Source organism: Periplaneta americana, chromosome 11 (assembly GCF_040183065.1).
Source record: "Periplaneta americana isolate PAMFEO1 chromosome 11, P.americana_PAMFEO1_priV1, whole genome shotgun sequence".
Taxonomy (NCBI): Eukaryota; Metazoa; Arthropoda; class Insecta; order Blattodea; family Blattidae; genus Periplaneta; species Periplaneta americana.
The window spans coordinates 26,757,503-26,773,059 of NC_091127.1; the positions used below are offsets into that span (position 1 = coordinate 26,757,503).

The following is a 15,557-nucleotide window of genomic DNA, read 5'->3' on the forward strand; positions in this document are numbered from 1 at the left end:
TCCAGCTAAGAAGGGGCAGCCGACTGTGCTAGTGATAGTCTACAAGACCCTTATTGTCTTCTTTCATGTTAAGGAATTTCTGTACAGTTCTCAAAAGTGAATTTTCCATTTTTATAACACATTAGGTTTTGAAACCCAAGCTCTGTCCGCAGTCAGGAGGTAAAGCAAGCTTTAGGATTGTGAAACAGCTGTCCGTGTCCGTGTCTGAGAGTGTCCATAAACGAGAGTTAAATTTATCATTATTTCTCTATTATTTCAGTTGGGACATAAAAGTCTGTCCGTATATGAGGAGTGTCCGTATCTTGGGGGTGTCCGTAAGGAGAGGTTTCACTGTATACGTTGTTCAGTAGTAAACATTTGATTAGTCATTATACAGTTCACACTTTCACTTTAAATGCACAAGAAACATCGTATAATACATCATAGTATGTTACATGTCACTCGCCAGCCATTTGAAGAAAGATTGACACGAGCCAGGACGAACACATATGTGTTTTCGTAATTGCCGTCAGCCCACCGTTTACCTGCCATGAGTGCGTCAGCAGTACACAATGAAAACCCCATCGCTCCTGTCCACACCTCATCTGATCGCTCTGTACATTCAATTACAGTCCTAATTAATAGAAAGTGAGGAAAGACTATCAACCGCATTTGACAGAACAGCCTTCCACAGCTGCTTAAAAGGCTTACTGATAGTATTTGTCGGTATATACACCAGTTCTCTCTTTCTTTAACACAAGTTATTGGAATGGCTAATGACAACTGTATGGAGAGAATCATGTTAATTTTATTTTATTTAGTTGGTTATTTAACGACGCTGTATCAACTACTAGGTTATTTAGCGTCGATGAAATTGGTGATAGCGATATATTTGGCGAGATGAGGCCGAGGATTCGCCATAGATTACCCTGCACTCACATTATGGTTGGGGAAAATCTCGGAAAAAACCCAACCAGGTAATCAGCCCAACTGGGGATAGAACCCGTGCCTGAACGAAACTTCAGACCAGCAGGCAAGTGCCTTAACCAACTGAGCCACGCCGGTGGCTGAATCATGTTAATCATACCATTCGATTGACTTGATGATTTCGAAAAACATATTGCAAACGTAAACATTTGACCTTGACCCTACCTTACCTAACCTAACCTACTGACTGACAGTAAAAAGACTTCAGTTGCTTTGTCTCACAACGTTCTCCATGCACCTTTAGCTTACCACGCCATTTGTATGATAAGAACAGTGCAGGGTATAATTTAATTATATCTATAGAGGTGACTAGGTGGATTTAGTCTCGGAAAACTCCGAGTAGCCTTGAAGTATTTCATGTCATGTCCTAGCTTCAGTGTTCTCGGAGTATTGTATAAGTGGTTACTCTCTCATATGTTGATTTTTGATTTTGTAATTTAGTATCACTTACAGTAACCCAAATAAATCTTTCTAAACTTACAGAGAGAAAAAAAAACACACACACACACACACACACACAAAACGAAAAGTGCTTACCCCCAATTGGCAAACTTTATAATGAAATTTGAATTTTGAAATCACTTCGTAGTTATACACATTTTCTTCTGTGAGATTCAGAATCCAGCCTTTAGTTGCAGCTGTGAGTTTGTACTTGTTATAGGAATCTCTTGGATGCAGATGTTTTCTCAAAATCTGATCCCATGTGCGTTGTATACCTCCGGAACTTCCAACAGGATGGATGGCAGGAGATTGGTCGTACAGAGACTATCAACAACACATTAAATCCTAATTTTGTGAAAAAGGTGAGAAATAAAAATAATATATAAACAAAACACGTATCTTTCAGATTTTTCTTGCCTAAAGAAACAAGAGAACAGATTTCAAGAAAGAAGAAGAGCTGGGAGAATATTGTAGCCTGCATGTAATGAGTTTTATGATTAACTTTCGTGTTTACTTATTGTCTACACTTCTTAACATCAAGTTTCCTTTAGCTCGTAGGTGGAGCATGAGCCGGGGGGGGGGGGAGGTGTAGGAGACCCTTGTGTGAGCGATTGAGGGGTCTCAAGCAACTGGTGGACTGGTACACCTCATTCTCATTCATCCCATAATAGGCCCTGTTGAGCTGATGTGCTGAAGGGTCGTCCCTAATCTGACCGTAGCCACTCAATACTACTGCTATACATTACTTTAACTATTGTACAAATTACTGTATACAATGCACACACATGAAACAAACACTTATTCAAAGATAATATTTTAAAAAATCAATCTGATTTACTACATTACAGCAGGTACTTGAAGTGTTCATTAGAAAACAACAGTAAGAGAGAGTTTAAGCATCACTGTCTACTGATTTGAAGAAACCAATTGAAAGGTCTGGTGCAAGACTGGGGTACAGCTCAGTTACTTTATAGTGACAGCTCATTGACGCGAGAGAGGAGAAGGTTCGACTGTGGGAGGGAGACCGATCTGAGACGGAGCGAATGGAGGGAGGGAAATAGTCACATTAGACATGAAGTTTCACGTTGCAGCGTCTGCATAATTTTGAGCTCCTGTGACTGTGTTCACTTCATACTCTGGAACAATAGTCACTAATAAACACTAATGTGGAAATACAATGAGCAGCAGTGCGGAACAATAGTCACTAATAAACACTAATGTGGAAATACAATGAGCAGCAGTGCGGAACAATAGTCACTAATAAACACTAATGTGGAAATACAATGAGCAGCAGTGCGGAACAATAGTCACTAATAAACACTAATGTGGAAATACAATGAGCAGCAGTGCAGAACAATAGTCACTAATAAACACTAATGTGGAAATACAATGAGCAGCAGTGCGGAACAATAGTCACTAATAAACACTAATGTGGAAATACAATGAGCAGCAGTTCGGAACAATAGTCACTAATAAACACTAATGTGGAAATACAATGAGCAGCAGTTCGGAACAATAGTCACTAATAAACACTAATGTGGAAATACAATGAGCAGCAGTTCGGAACAATAGTCACTAATAAACACTAATGTGGAAATACAATGAGCAGCAGTTCGGAACAATAGTCACTAATAAACACTAATGTGGAAATACAATGAGCAGCAGTTCGGAACAATAGTCACTAATAAACACTAACGTGGAAATACAATGCGCAGCATTGCGGAACAATAGTCACTAATAAACACTAATGTGGAAATACAATGAGCAGCAGTTCGGAACAATAGTCACTAATAAACACTAATGTGGAAATACAATGAGCAGCAGTTCGGAACAATAGTCACTAATAAACACTAACGTGGAAATACAATGCGCAGCATTGCGGAACAATAGTCACTAATAAACACTAATGTGGAAATACAATGAGCAGCAGTTCGGAACAATAGTCACTAATAAACACTAACGTGGAAATACAATGCGCAGCATTGCGGAACAATAGTCACTAATAAACACTAATGTGGAAATACAATGAGCAGCAGTTCGGAACAATAGTCACTAATAAACACTAACGTGGAAATACAATGCGCAGCATTGCGGAACAATAGTCACTAATAAACACTAACGTGGAAATACAATGCGCAGCATTGCGGAACAATAGTCACTAATAAACACTAATGTGGAAATACAATGAGCAGCAGTTCGGAACAATAGTCACTAATAAACACTAATGTGGAAATACAATGAGCAGCAGTGCGGAACAATAGTCACTAATAAACACTAATGTGGAAATACAATGATCAGCAGTTCGGAACAATAGTCACTAATAAACACTAATGTGGAAATACAATGAGCAGCAGTGCAGAACAATAGTCACTAATAAACACTAATGTGGAAATACAATGAGCAGCAGTGCAGAACAATAGTCACTAATAAACACTAATGTGGAAATACAATGAGCAGCAGTTCGGAACAATAGTCACTAATAAACACTAATGTGGAAATACAATGAGCAGCAGTGCGGAACAATAGTCACTAATAAACACTAATGTGGAAATACAATGATCAGCAGTTCGGAACAATAGTCACTAATAAACACTAATGTGGAAATACAATGAGCAGCAGTGCAGAACAATAGTCACTAATACACACTAATGTGGAAATACAATGAGCAGCAGTTCGGAACAATAGTCACTAATAAACACTAATGTGGAAATACAATGAGCAGCAGTGCGGAACAATAGTCACTAATAAACACTAATGTGGAAATACAATGAGTAGCAGTGCGGAACAATAGTCACTAATACACACTAATGTGGAAATACAATGAGTAGCAGTGCGGAACAATAGTCACTAATACACACTAATGTGGAAATACAATGAGTAGCAGTGCGGAACAATAGTCACTAATACACACTAATGTGGAAATACAATGAGCAGCAATCAGATCACAGTTAATCACTAATTAAGAGTGAAATATACTCATGCAGAAATACCGGTAATGTTCATCAGTGCTTCACTGTTACCTTTCCCATCAACATCATCATCCATGTAAAAGAAGGAGCGGCCTTCTTCCCTGTACTTCTTTATTTTCCTCAAATACTGCAAACTTTTGGCCCTAATGCTGTGATGCTCCACCAGAATTTAGCGATTATTTTGTGTTTTTATTTTCCTAATAAAATCCTAATTTCATAATAACTTTCCTCAAAGTCGAGATACCTCCCTGAAAGTCGATAGTCTTCCAATTTCAATAATATATATTTTTTTAAAGTATGGGCCGCTGTTCTGTGAAATATAGAACTCGTGTTATGGTTTGTCTTATGACAGCTTCATTAAAGTTGTCCACAGTTGATTTTGGTGCCGATTATCAATGTCTTTAGTCTCCCTTATTATTTGACTAACACAGCTCTCAGACACAGCCGTAAACTCTGTTACAAGTTTTCCAACATTTGTTACGTTTTTTCTTCCGACGCTATCTACATAAAGCGCTACACATTGCTCACGACTTCTCGCGACTGCGAATGCAATACCCGACCTTTCAGTTTACTTCTAACAGGCAGCATTTCCACAAACAGAAAATAGCAGTGAATCTAGATAATAAATACTACACACTAAACAATACAAAACAGAAGCACTACAATTATTTAAGTAACTAAATGAAATGTACGTAACAAACACACTAAATTGCAATATACAAGACAGTGGTGGTGTAGTAAGTCCTTAGCACGACTGTATGTCCACACTAATGCTCCCGAGATGTGACAGCTAGCGCAGCCACGGGAAGACTAAAATGAACACCCCTTCGAACAAGCAGTGAACTCGCCTAAACCACTGCATCGCCAGGCCAGAGCTGTCACCATAAAGTAACTGGCCTGTAACTACATTTTACCATATTTGTCAGGAGTGACAATAATTAAGTGCCTCCCTCTTGCACCAAACACATAAGCGCGGTAAGTTTCAATCTCTGTGACAAGCTCAATTTCCAGTGGATCTACCTCGTTCTTGTACCAAACATGCCACTAATTTTTCTCTATAGACAGAAGAAATTAAATTTTATGAATTTTGGAGTTACCTCCCTTTTGCACCAACCCCTTTAGTTACTGCAATGAGCGATTCGGGAAGTGGGATTTCTATGACTTAAGCTTTGCACTTCAGTCCCTTTGTAAAATATAAATTTTAGTTTTTTATTGCTCTCTGAGCGAAAATAATAAATGTAGGCTTGCTCTGCAAGTTTTCTCAAGAATTTTCCAGGACATTTCTGAAAACGTTCATTAATGTCCTAAAGCTTTTCACATATTAACATTGTAAGATTTTTTCAATCTTTTTATTCAGCACTGAACCTGTTGTTTTGAATTTATTAACTAGTTTATGAATAATATAACATATTCGAGCTTTTACTCCGGGAAATTGTTCACGAAAATCTCGTTATTCTTCTTGCAGATTTGTATTTGTATTTAATGAACTTACAAACACAAGAAAATATGCGCCTCAGCAGTTAGACGAAAACCATCGATCGCAACAAGAATAAAGTATGCATTACAAAAAACGAAAGTAGACTGATGAAAGCCAAGGACTGCTTCATAGGACAAAGACAGATCCCACTAAGATATTAAAATAATTGCTATACAAGCAGATAGGTAAAAATAATCTCAACAGTTAATGTATTGAATCTTTTTTTGCAAATTAAACTGTTTAGCCATGAATTTAAATTGAATAATGGCGAAAATTGTTGAAATCTTGCAATGCAGCTCACGTCACATGTTACCAGCTGACAAGCAAACATTCTGATGGGGGCAGATAAAAAAGTTAAATTTTTTTCTTCCACCATGTTAATAATGTCAAAAGAAGTGCTTATACAAATTTTGACCACTTGACCGCAATTACGAAGGCCGTAAAAAAATTAATTCGCCAAGGGCTGTTAACAGAAAAAAAAACATAATTTCATTTCACAAATTTATTGGAACGGACACAGCTTGTTGAGCTATTTTTCAACATATTTTCCATCGGAATTGAGACATTTCTCATATCATGGGATCGACAGAGAGAGGTGCAGGCGCAGTCAAACGCTGGTTCTGATCTGAGGCGGCTGACTTCTACAACACAAAAATTGATCCCATGGTATGACAAATGTCTCAATTCCAGAGGGGGATATGTTGACAATAGCACAACAATTGCTGTATCTGTTTCAATAAATATTTCCATGAAATTGTGCTTTTTTTCTATAAACGGCATTATTAACATGGTGGAAGAAAAAAAGTAACTTTTTTATCTGCCCCCATCAGAAGGTTTGCTTGTGAGTACAGCAGAGGGAGAGGGGAAGGTAAGGAGTGCAGGCTGTGCTTGCTTACAGTTATTGCAGTACTGTGATGTTGCCAAATGCTTCATAGAAACATAACAATTTCCTCTAAAACGGTGAATGTTAGAGAAAGACTTATCTAGATTTTTCATACCTCTCTCCATGATCTACATGTATTACCAGTTTCATTTTGGTGCAGAGATTACCATCCACTCTGTATGTTTACTTCCACGTTGTTCTGTACTTTAAAAAAAGAACAGATATCTTGCGAACTCATTGTCACATGAAGTGAACTGAACTCTCTCTCTAGAAAACTTAATATTCCAGGCTGTCCCAGTTCTTTTTTATCCATATTATGAAAAGATAAATCGCATAATGAATGCCTATACTTAGAATCATAACATTTACGTTGATTTGCATATTAATTTGCAGATAAACCTATTAAACTTCTCAGAATTATGCTTTCCTCATACGTAATGCTAAAGAGAGACAGTAGCCTATATCACTTTGACTCGGGGGAGCACTGTCCATGGCTCCCCCCCACCATCCCATGTATCTCCAGCAGTGAATCCTATCATAATTTGCAAAACTTCATTCTGGATGGTTTTTGAGATACCCTTAAACACAGTGGCTCTCTCCAGGTGAACTTCTAGTGACGTATTTAGCACTGCACTGATATTAATTCATCATCATCCTTAGCTCGACAACCCATCATGGGTCCTGGCTGTCCATAGGAGTTTCCGCCATTCATCCCTATTTCTAGCAACACTCATCCAGTTTTTAACTCCAGTAGTTCTGGCATCCTCCCTGATGCCATCCTCCCATCTGACCTTCGGTCTTCCTCTTCGTCTACTTCCCCCTGGTTCATATCGGAGGACTCTGATGGCTGGTCTCGAGTCCTCTAATCTCATTATATGACCAGCTCATCTCAGGCGTCCCATTTTTATAAAAGATGTTATACTGGGTTCACTGAATAGTTCATATAATTCATGATTATACTGGGCTCTCCATTCGTTATCTACATAGACTGGCCCAAAGATCGACCTTAAAACCTTCCGTTCAAAAATGTTTAATCTATGTATATCCTTTTTCATCAATGTCCAGGCTTCTGAGGCATAAGTGAGGACTGGTCTTATCAAAGTTTTATATATCCTAATTTTGCTTTGGGGGGTTAATATTTTAGATCTAATGTGTCTCATGAGACCATAGTAGCATCTATTAGCGAGGAAGATCCTTTTACCAATTTCAAGGCTCATATTGTCCTGACTAACTACAGAGCCCAAATAACTAAAATTAGTTACTCGATCAAATTTATAGTTTCCAATCTCCAAGAAACCATCTGAACCACAAGCCCTATTTGGGTTAGATATCATGTACTTGGTCTTCTTTTCATTCACGTGTAGTCCCATCCTCTGCTGCGTCCAGTAGAGAGTTAAATGCATCTACCGGTGCTGTTCTTGTTCTAGCAACAATATCGATGTCATCTGCATAGGCTAGGAACTGATATTAATTAAGCCTGGGAAAACATCAGGATTCGATAATGACAAATTCATCATGCCTTCCTCTTAAAGGGCTAACTCAGATGCATCACAACATCGAATACTGTTTATAATAATGTTCAGAACATACTGTTGTGCTATACTTAATCATTATGCAAAGTGATTCTCCTCCTGTACTCACAGTCCAATTGCTGTAATTTGTAACGCCCAAGAATGCGAAAATGAAAACAGTCTGGATGTGCTGTTTTGAAGATTCGTGCTTTTTTATTTTATCTATTAAGTGATTTTAAGTCTTTCACTCTAAACCGTGTCCACAGATTTTCTCCAGTGAAACTATATAATGTATTTCTGATTTCACATCTATACAACCGGTTGTGCGTTTATCATACACTTTGCTCTAGAACATACCTGCACAAACAGCACTCAACAAGCGTGTGCGCTCCTTCGGAGCAGGAGAGCCGTGTTTTCCGCTCGCCGAAACAGAGAGGAAGATACGTCAGAATGACATATACTTGCATTAGGTAGAGGAGAGGGGAAACGACCACTCAGCTATCTAGTGGAGTGCAGTGTGTATTCTCAGTAACTGTTTCACGTTGCTTACCTACTGCTACAGTACAGTATGGAGGAATCTAAAAGACGGAACATAACATTTAACGATTTACGGCTCGAACTTATTGATCTTCAATGTGACCTAAGGGCTAAAAATCGTTTGAATAATACTACTAGCCTGGTTGAGTTTTACAAGACTAAACATTAGCAATAATATCCACGACTACACAGGTTGGCTGTGAAAATGATTGCTATGTTTGGCTCAACATTTATATTTGTGAGCAACTGTTTTCTATAATCAACTTTAATAAAGGCAGGCATGGAACATCTTTAACTGATGTTTCATTATGATCAGTAGACTACTGTTCTTTTCAGCTGCCAACAGCATAAAACCCTGTTTTGATGTACTGACTAAATAAAAATATAACAAAATGATATTGTACATTTAAGTAGCTATAGAATTTCTATTATTTCTGTAAAATAAATATTTCTTTATTAATTAATAATAGTCCAAGATAGTTTTGCAAACACTGAACGGGAATTCATTTAATAATAGTTTTGCAAACACTGAATGGGAATTCATTTCATAAACACTCGTAATAATACTTTCTTTTATGTACATTTTGTACGAGATATCACCCCTTCTTCCAGTCCACCCTTATACAGAGCGCAGTCAATATCTGCCTCCGCTCATGAGCTGTGAGCCGGCTCGGAGAGCGCAAACCTTGTGCAGGCCTGCTCTAGAAATTTCGCGTGAATCATCAGTTTTTGCACTTAACTGTTTATCTTATATTTAAAACTGGTGTTAGTCTTCTTAGATTCATGATTCCTAACTTTTCTTCTAGAGAAAGCAATGAAAAAGGCTTAGATTGCAAAGAAATTACAGAATTAATTGTTTTAAACTCGTGGAACAAGCAATAACAACATACCACACACCAAAATTACCACTTCCACAGTTGCTAAGAGATTACAACGCAGATCACTTTCGTGAATCTGCTTTCATAAAGGAAGGAAGCATGCACAAGAATAATGCGATGTTTTATTCTGTCAACATCACAAGAGAACTGTAACGTGCTGTCCTAACAGCTTGCCTGTAGTTAATGGTTGAAAATGTTAATACTCAGCAGATTGCTGTTTCCAAAGAGATTGCTGTTTAGATAGAAAGCATTATATTGTGGCAGCGACGTGAGATTCGAACTCACGACCAGTGTCCCGCAAAAAAGCAGATCGCACGGGGACGGCGCGCGGCGGAGAGAAGTAAGGGGAAAGGGCCTACGCGGCGAGAGAGTGGAGAGAGAGAGAGTGCGCGCGCATCTGGTGCTGGTAGAGAGGAGAGGGCTCTGGAAATTTCTGGAGTGCCATCTCTAGAGACGCGTGGAACTTTCGAGGCTACATCGCTGTGGTTATAAATTACGGACGCGAAGGAACGACGAGAGAGTTTTCAGTTGATTAGTCAGCCAGTCAGTGAGAAAGCCAGAGCAAGCAAGCCAGTCTTGTGTAAATTCGACTCGAGTGTGCGTCCGCAACTGCGTCAGCATCCGAAGGCCTGAGTTCGAGTGCAGTGGACCGCAGTTGGAGGGACCTGAGTTTGAGTACAGTGAACTGTCTCTGAAGGTCTGTGGTTCGAGATACTGTGAACTCGAGTGACTGAGCTAGAAGAACTGTGAACTGAGAACTAATAGTTCTGATTTGTAAATAGTGCTTTGTAAATAGTAGTTAAGATTAACAGTTCATTGTTGTTCGTAATAGTCTAAGTAAATTGTCATTGCCGTCAGTGGAGTGCTATAACGAATCCTGTGTTGAGTGAAAAACCAATTGTTGACGAGAGCATTTAAGGTGAATTGTATGTAGAAAGGAATTATTGTTGTGACGAATAAATTACATTGTTGTTACTAATAAAATTTACAATATTTTCAAAATCTCAATACATAAAGTCATTTGAACATATGAAAAACTGGTGATTGTGTAAACCTGCAACACCTCATAGAAATTCAATTGCAAGAGAATGATAGGATCATAAAAAAGATTAATTGAATAGTTGGATTTGGCAAGTCCTGTACACATTTGCATGTATGTGTGTGTATGTGAGTGTCTGTGTGCGTGCACTTCTTGCTCTTTGCTTAATATCACGTCCTTGTATTTGTACCAGGGCACTCACGGCCAGCATAATGCATGACTTCCACCATAACATCACAGTTGAGCATGCTGAATTAACATGGTGGCAGAAGACTGGCCAAGAGCTGCAATTAGAGTTAAAGTAAGTTGCTTTATTCATCTAGTAAGAAAATGTACATTCTCTAATCAGAGAAGTTTTTATTTTAAAGTTAAATTATCTATTCGATGTTTCTACATTTTATCGTATTAAATTCGCCTAGAACAAGAGACGTGATCTAATATTGTATTTTAGTGAAGTGTTATTCTGTAGACAGAATTACCAATGACAATAACATCTGAGCACACCGTACGTAACTTTTTATCAATTTCAATTCTGAAAATGACATTTCTACTAAAGCTACTATAACAGGAAGCATTAATAGAATTTATGCTCGACCATGCCGAAATGTAGTAATTATACACCTGGTAGCAGTCCTTTACTGCACCTCATTAAAGTTCAGGTTTTCGATTATTCTCGGATATGCAATCGAAAGACAACTAGGGAAACGTCACGGAGGCTGGAAATCCAATACTGTCGCAGAAGGTTATGTTCTGTTACTATAATAATTAGCGTTAATTGTAAATAATATTCAAATAAATTCAATTTGTCATCTCGTTTTTCAATGTCGAATTTAATTTCAAGGTTATATCAAGATTAATTTTTATCTTACTCTCTAGATTATATCAAGGTCGTCGACATTCGTTTCCCTGAAAAAATCAATACTTTCGCGTCTGCGCACATCTCACAATTTATGAGGTAGCCTATTGCACTCACTCACATAACAATAACATGAATACTTATGAATAATTTCAGGTTAGAAATATGGTCGAGCATAAAAAGTCGTATGAAACTTGCCTATAATGGTAATTAAGACTCTCATATGAAAATTATGAAACTCGCGCTCGTTTCATAAACATCCTCGCGTCTTAATTACTACCATTATAGGCTCGTTGCATAATGTACTATTTTGACACTTATACTCATTGGGATACACTTCAAATAATGTACTTTTTATCAGTGCATAAGCGTCTGAATTTCAACTCAAGTACACATACTGGTACTACATTTATATTAAGAGTTGGATAGATTACAGACTTTCTTTAGTTGCCTGTAAAGAGCCCCATACACGCAAAGACAAAGAATCATAGGAGACTTAGCTGTACAGGTATGTCTATACTTGTTTTTTAGAAATCGCACATGACAGGAGCATTGCGATCAGAAAAACAATAATGTCACATAGCGTGATAGGCCTGTTGCTATGGTAACAACGGGTCCACACCTGTGGAGTAATGGTCAGCGCATCTGGCCGCGAAACCAGGTGGCCCGGGTTCGATTCCCGGTCGGGGCAAGTTACCTGGTTGAGGTTTTTTCCGGGGTTTTCCCTCAACCCAATATGAGCAAATGCTGGGTAACTTTCGGTGCTGGACCCCGGACTCATTTCACCGGCATTATCACTTTCATCTCATTCAGACGCTAAATAACCTCAGATGTTGATAAAGCATCGTAAAATAAACTACTAAAATAAAAAAATGGTAACAACGGTTCAGTTGCCAAACTTACCGTTCCCATGTGGGGAGTGCTTAATAGCTCTCTTGGTGACACTTATTGTGCACACAGTGTTAGCATTGGTACGTTTCGTCTTTGATTCTCTGTCGATTTTTGTACTGTTTTCTTACCTTCGTGTCAATTGTCAATGAATGTTTTAATGTCAGCCATCTTACATAATTGGTCAGTACATCTTTTCAACGATCTTTCCAAATTTCTCTTGCCAAATTGGTGTGCAGTGAACAATTGACCTTGCTTACCTGTTGTTCATCCTCCGTAGTACATGCCATGTCTGCTGTGTTCTACTGTATATTGCTCGATTTTACATTTACTAATTCTTTTCTTAATTTTTTTTAACAATCTGTAACCTCCCAGTGCTGTTAGAAATTTAATTTCTGAAGACTGTAATTTCTGTATACGAAATTTCCTTATAGTTCAAGCCTCTGATCCACATAATGACGTTAGGATTGCCATAATTTCATGCAATTTGATTTGGGTATCTTTTGTTATTTTAGAACGTGAAGTTTTAAGTCCCTCAGATGCGTTGAAATGTGTTTTTTTTTATTCTGATCTGACATATAGCTTAAAGTATAACCTAAGAATTTAAATTTCGAAACTTATTCTATGGGTTTGTTGTCAGTGATAATATGATCTGTGCCTCTAAAAGCCATTTCTTTCGTTTTAGTGTTCGAAATTTTCATATTGAATATATATTTGTACATTATAGATGAGTATCGGCAAAAGACTACAATTTTGTTTTAATCCTGTGTAGTGATTTCTTTTCTAGCTATGATTTTTCTCTGTAATTGTAAGTAAAAGTTGGTCTTTCTACATAATTTTATTGAATTTATTAAATGTTGGGTGTTATTGTGTGTGATGTAATATGTCCCAGAGCTCGTTTGTTCCTACTCCGCCAAACACTTTTTCGTCATATGTGAAGCGAAAGTGGGTTGGTAGATTTAAATTCACGTCTTTTCTCAATTAGCAATTTTGTTCTAAAGATTCCATTGAGTCAAGATCTTCCTCTTTTAAAGCCATATTGTTCTTCTGATAGTTTTGCTTCTGTTATTGTGGACAATCTTATATTTATTATTTTTGCTTATATTTTATAACCTGCATTTAATAATTTTAAACATGCCAAAAGTTTGTGATTTGACTCATTTCCCAACATGTATTAATTATATCTAAATATCTACATTTTATACTTGTGGGGGCGTATTTTAATAGTTCAAAATTTATGTTATCAATACCAGTTGCTTTTTCATTTTTCATAAAATTTACAATATCGTTCAATTCGTTAAATTCTATATTATCAATATCTGCGTATGTTAGACCTATCCCTTCATTTACATGATCTGCATTTGTATGTAATTTTTCAAAATAGTACTATCCTATGCGACTTATATACTTGCAGTATCTTTCCTTTTTCTTTATTTAAATGCCAGTGTTCCATAATCTTGTAAACGAGATTCTGTCTTCCATGAATATCATGTTCTAATGTGCTAACATAGCGATCCCAGATTATTTCCTATTAATTTGGTAGACAGCTCTTTTGAGTTTTGTACATGTTTTATATTAGTCCGCTTGTTTATTTGAATTTTGTAAATATTGTTTTTTTCTTCTCTTTAATTAATCCTTGCAGTTCATTCCAAACTTGTAATTTTTTTTACCATTTCTGTGTTTCTTTTGAGCCCAAAATCTTTATTTGCAGTTTTAAAACTCTTGTAGATCTTTCCAGTCTCTTTCAGTACTTAAAGTTACTGCTCTGTGAGTAATGTAGGTATTTAGAGGCGACGGCATTTCGGAAGGCGGTTGTCTGCTAGCGTTTGCATCGAGAGAGACAGATAGAGAGAGCAAGGCAGTGTACAACATTGCCACATCGTACTTCACGAGCACGTGCAATACAAATAGTGCAGGAGAGAATTTAAATTATCAAAAGATAATAATGACCTTAGCTGTTGACTACTGTAAGCATGACACCAAACAAACCCTCTTTCCTTCACTAACAATATTCTTTACACGGTTCTCAATCCCACACCACATGCTTCTGCAGTCGTTTCTTGCACGTTGGCAACGTTGCTGCTAGCATCAAGATGGCTGGCAGCGTTCTGCTCGTTAACGTTTTTAAAATAATTATACACCTTAAACACTATTTTTCGCGCCTGCTTGTGTAATACTTGTCTTTTTACAGTCTCTTCTTCCATTTATTTACCTTACATACACACAGTAAATGTTAGTTTTACTTATTCAATGTATTGAAACACTCGCACGTGAACAAACGAACTTGGGAAGTGCTTGTTATAGACTGATTCTGATTGGTTATACTGTACAAGCTTGTGACGTCACATACCAGAAATGCTACGGCACATATAGAAGCTAACCGCCTTCCAAAATGCCGTCCAGTCTAGTCTCTTGCAATATAAATGTCTTTTGTTTTCTTGTTGGAACAAGTTTACTTTGAAAAATCTGTTGAAAAATATGTTTCCATCTCTTGAATATGTTTATTTTTAAATTTCTAGATATTGATCTGAGTTAATGTACTTTATTTATTCATTTAAATTTAACTAGATATAATTCATAATGATTACATTTGTTTGCTACATACTCTGAATATTCCTAGTACTATTACTTGTGCTTGCAGATTCACTTGATATACCGATTTGAAGAGCAACAGCATCTCAAGTTTGAAGTGTACGATGTCGACACAACTAAAGCCAACCTGGAAGAACACGACTTCCTGGGTTACTGTGAGACAACGCTAGGACAGGTATGACGCCATTAATTGTTTAAAATGTACATGGAACAAAAAATTAATTATTGAATGATTAAAAGTTTCAAACATACTGATATTCAGTGCCTCCATTTGTCAGTTAAGACCTTCGTGAAATTCTCCCAGCTTATCAGAATTGAATTTTCCATTTCTAACATGGGAGCACTTGTCAGGTGGAATTCGCTGCCCTTGATAAATGACGTTGAGTAGCAGAGTTGAATTTTGACATGATTAAATAAGCAATACACTTTGTCTGCAGCACGCTCATTTGAAACAATGTTTTTACTTGTCATAAATCTATAACATGAAATATCCTTAAGGAAGACATGCTAAGTATTTTTA

General features: G+C 37.3%; 1 protein-coding gene across 8 annotated transcripts in view; it reads left to right on the forward strand.

Moving 5' to 3' along the window:
- LOC138708892 (copine-8-like) overlaps window positions 1-15,557 on the forward strand; it is a 37,844-nt gene that overhangs the window by 4,884 nt on the left and 17,403 nt on the right. For 6 of the 8 annotated variants that reach the window (XM_069839194.1, XM_069839196.1, XM_069839193.1 and 3 more), the window contains 2 exons: window positions 1,628-1,769; window positions 15,087-15,212. In XM_069839194.1, coding sequence (XP_069695295.1) covers window positions 1,628-1,769; window positions 15,087-15,212 — 268 coding nt within the window. Of the gene's footprint in view, window positions 1-1,627; window positions 1,770-10,894; window positions 11,003-15,086; window positions 15,213-15,557 lie in introns of those variants that run through there. The other 2 variants (XM_069839199.1, XM_069839201.1) reach the window with 2 other exon arrangements.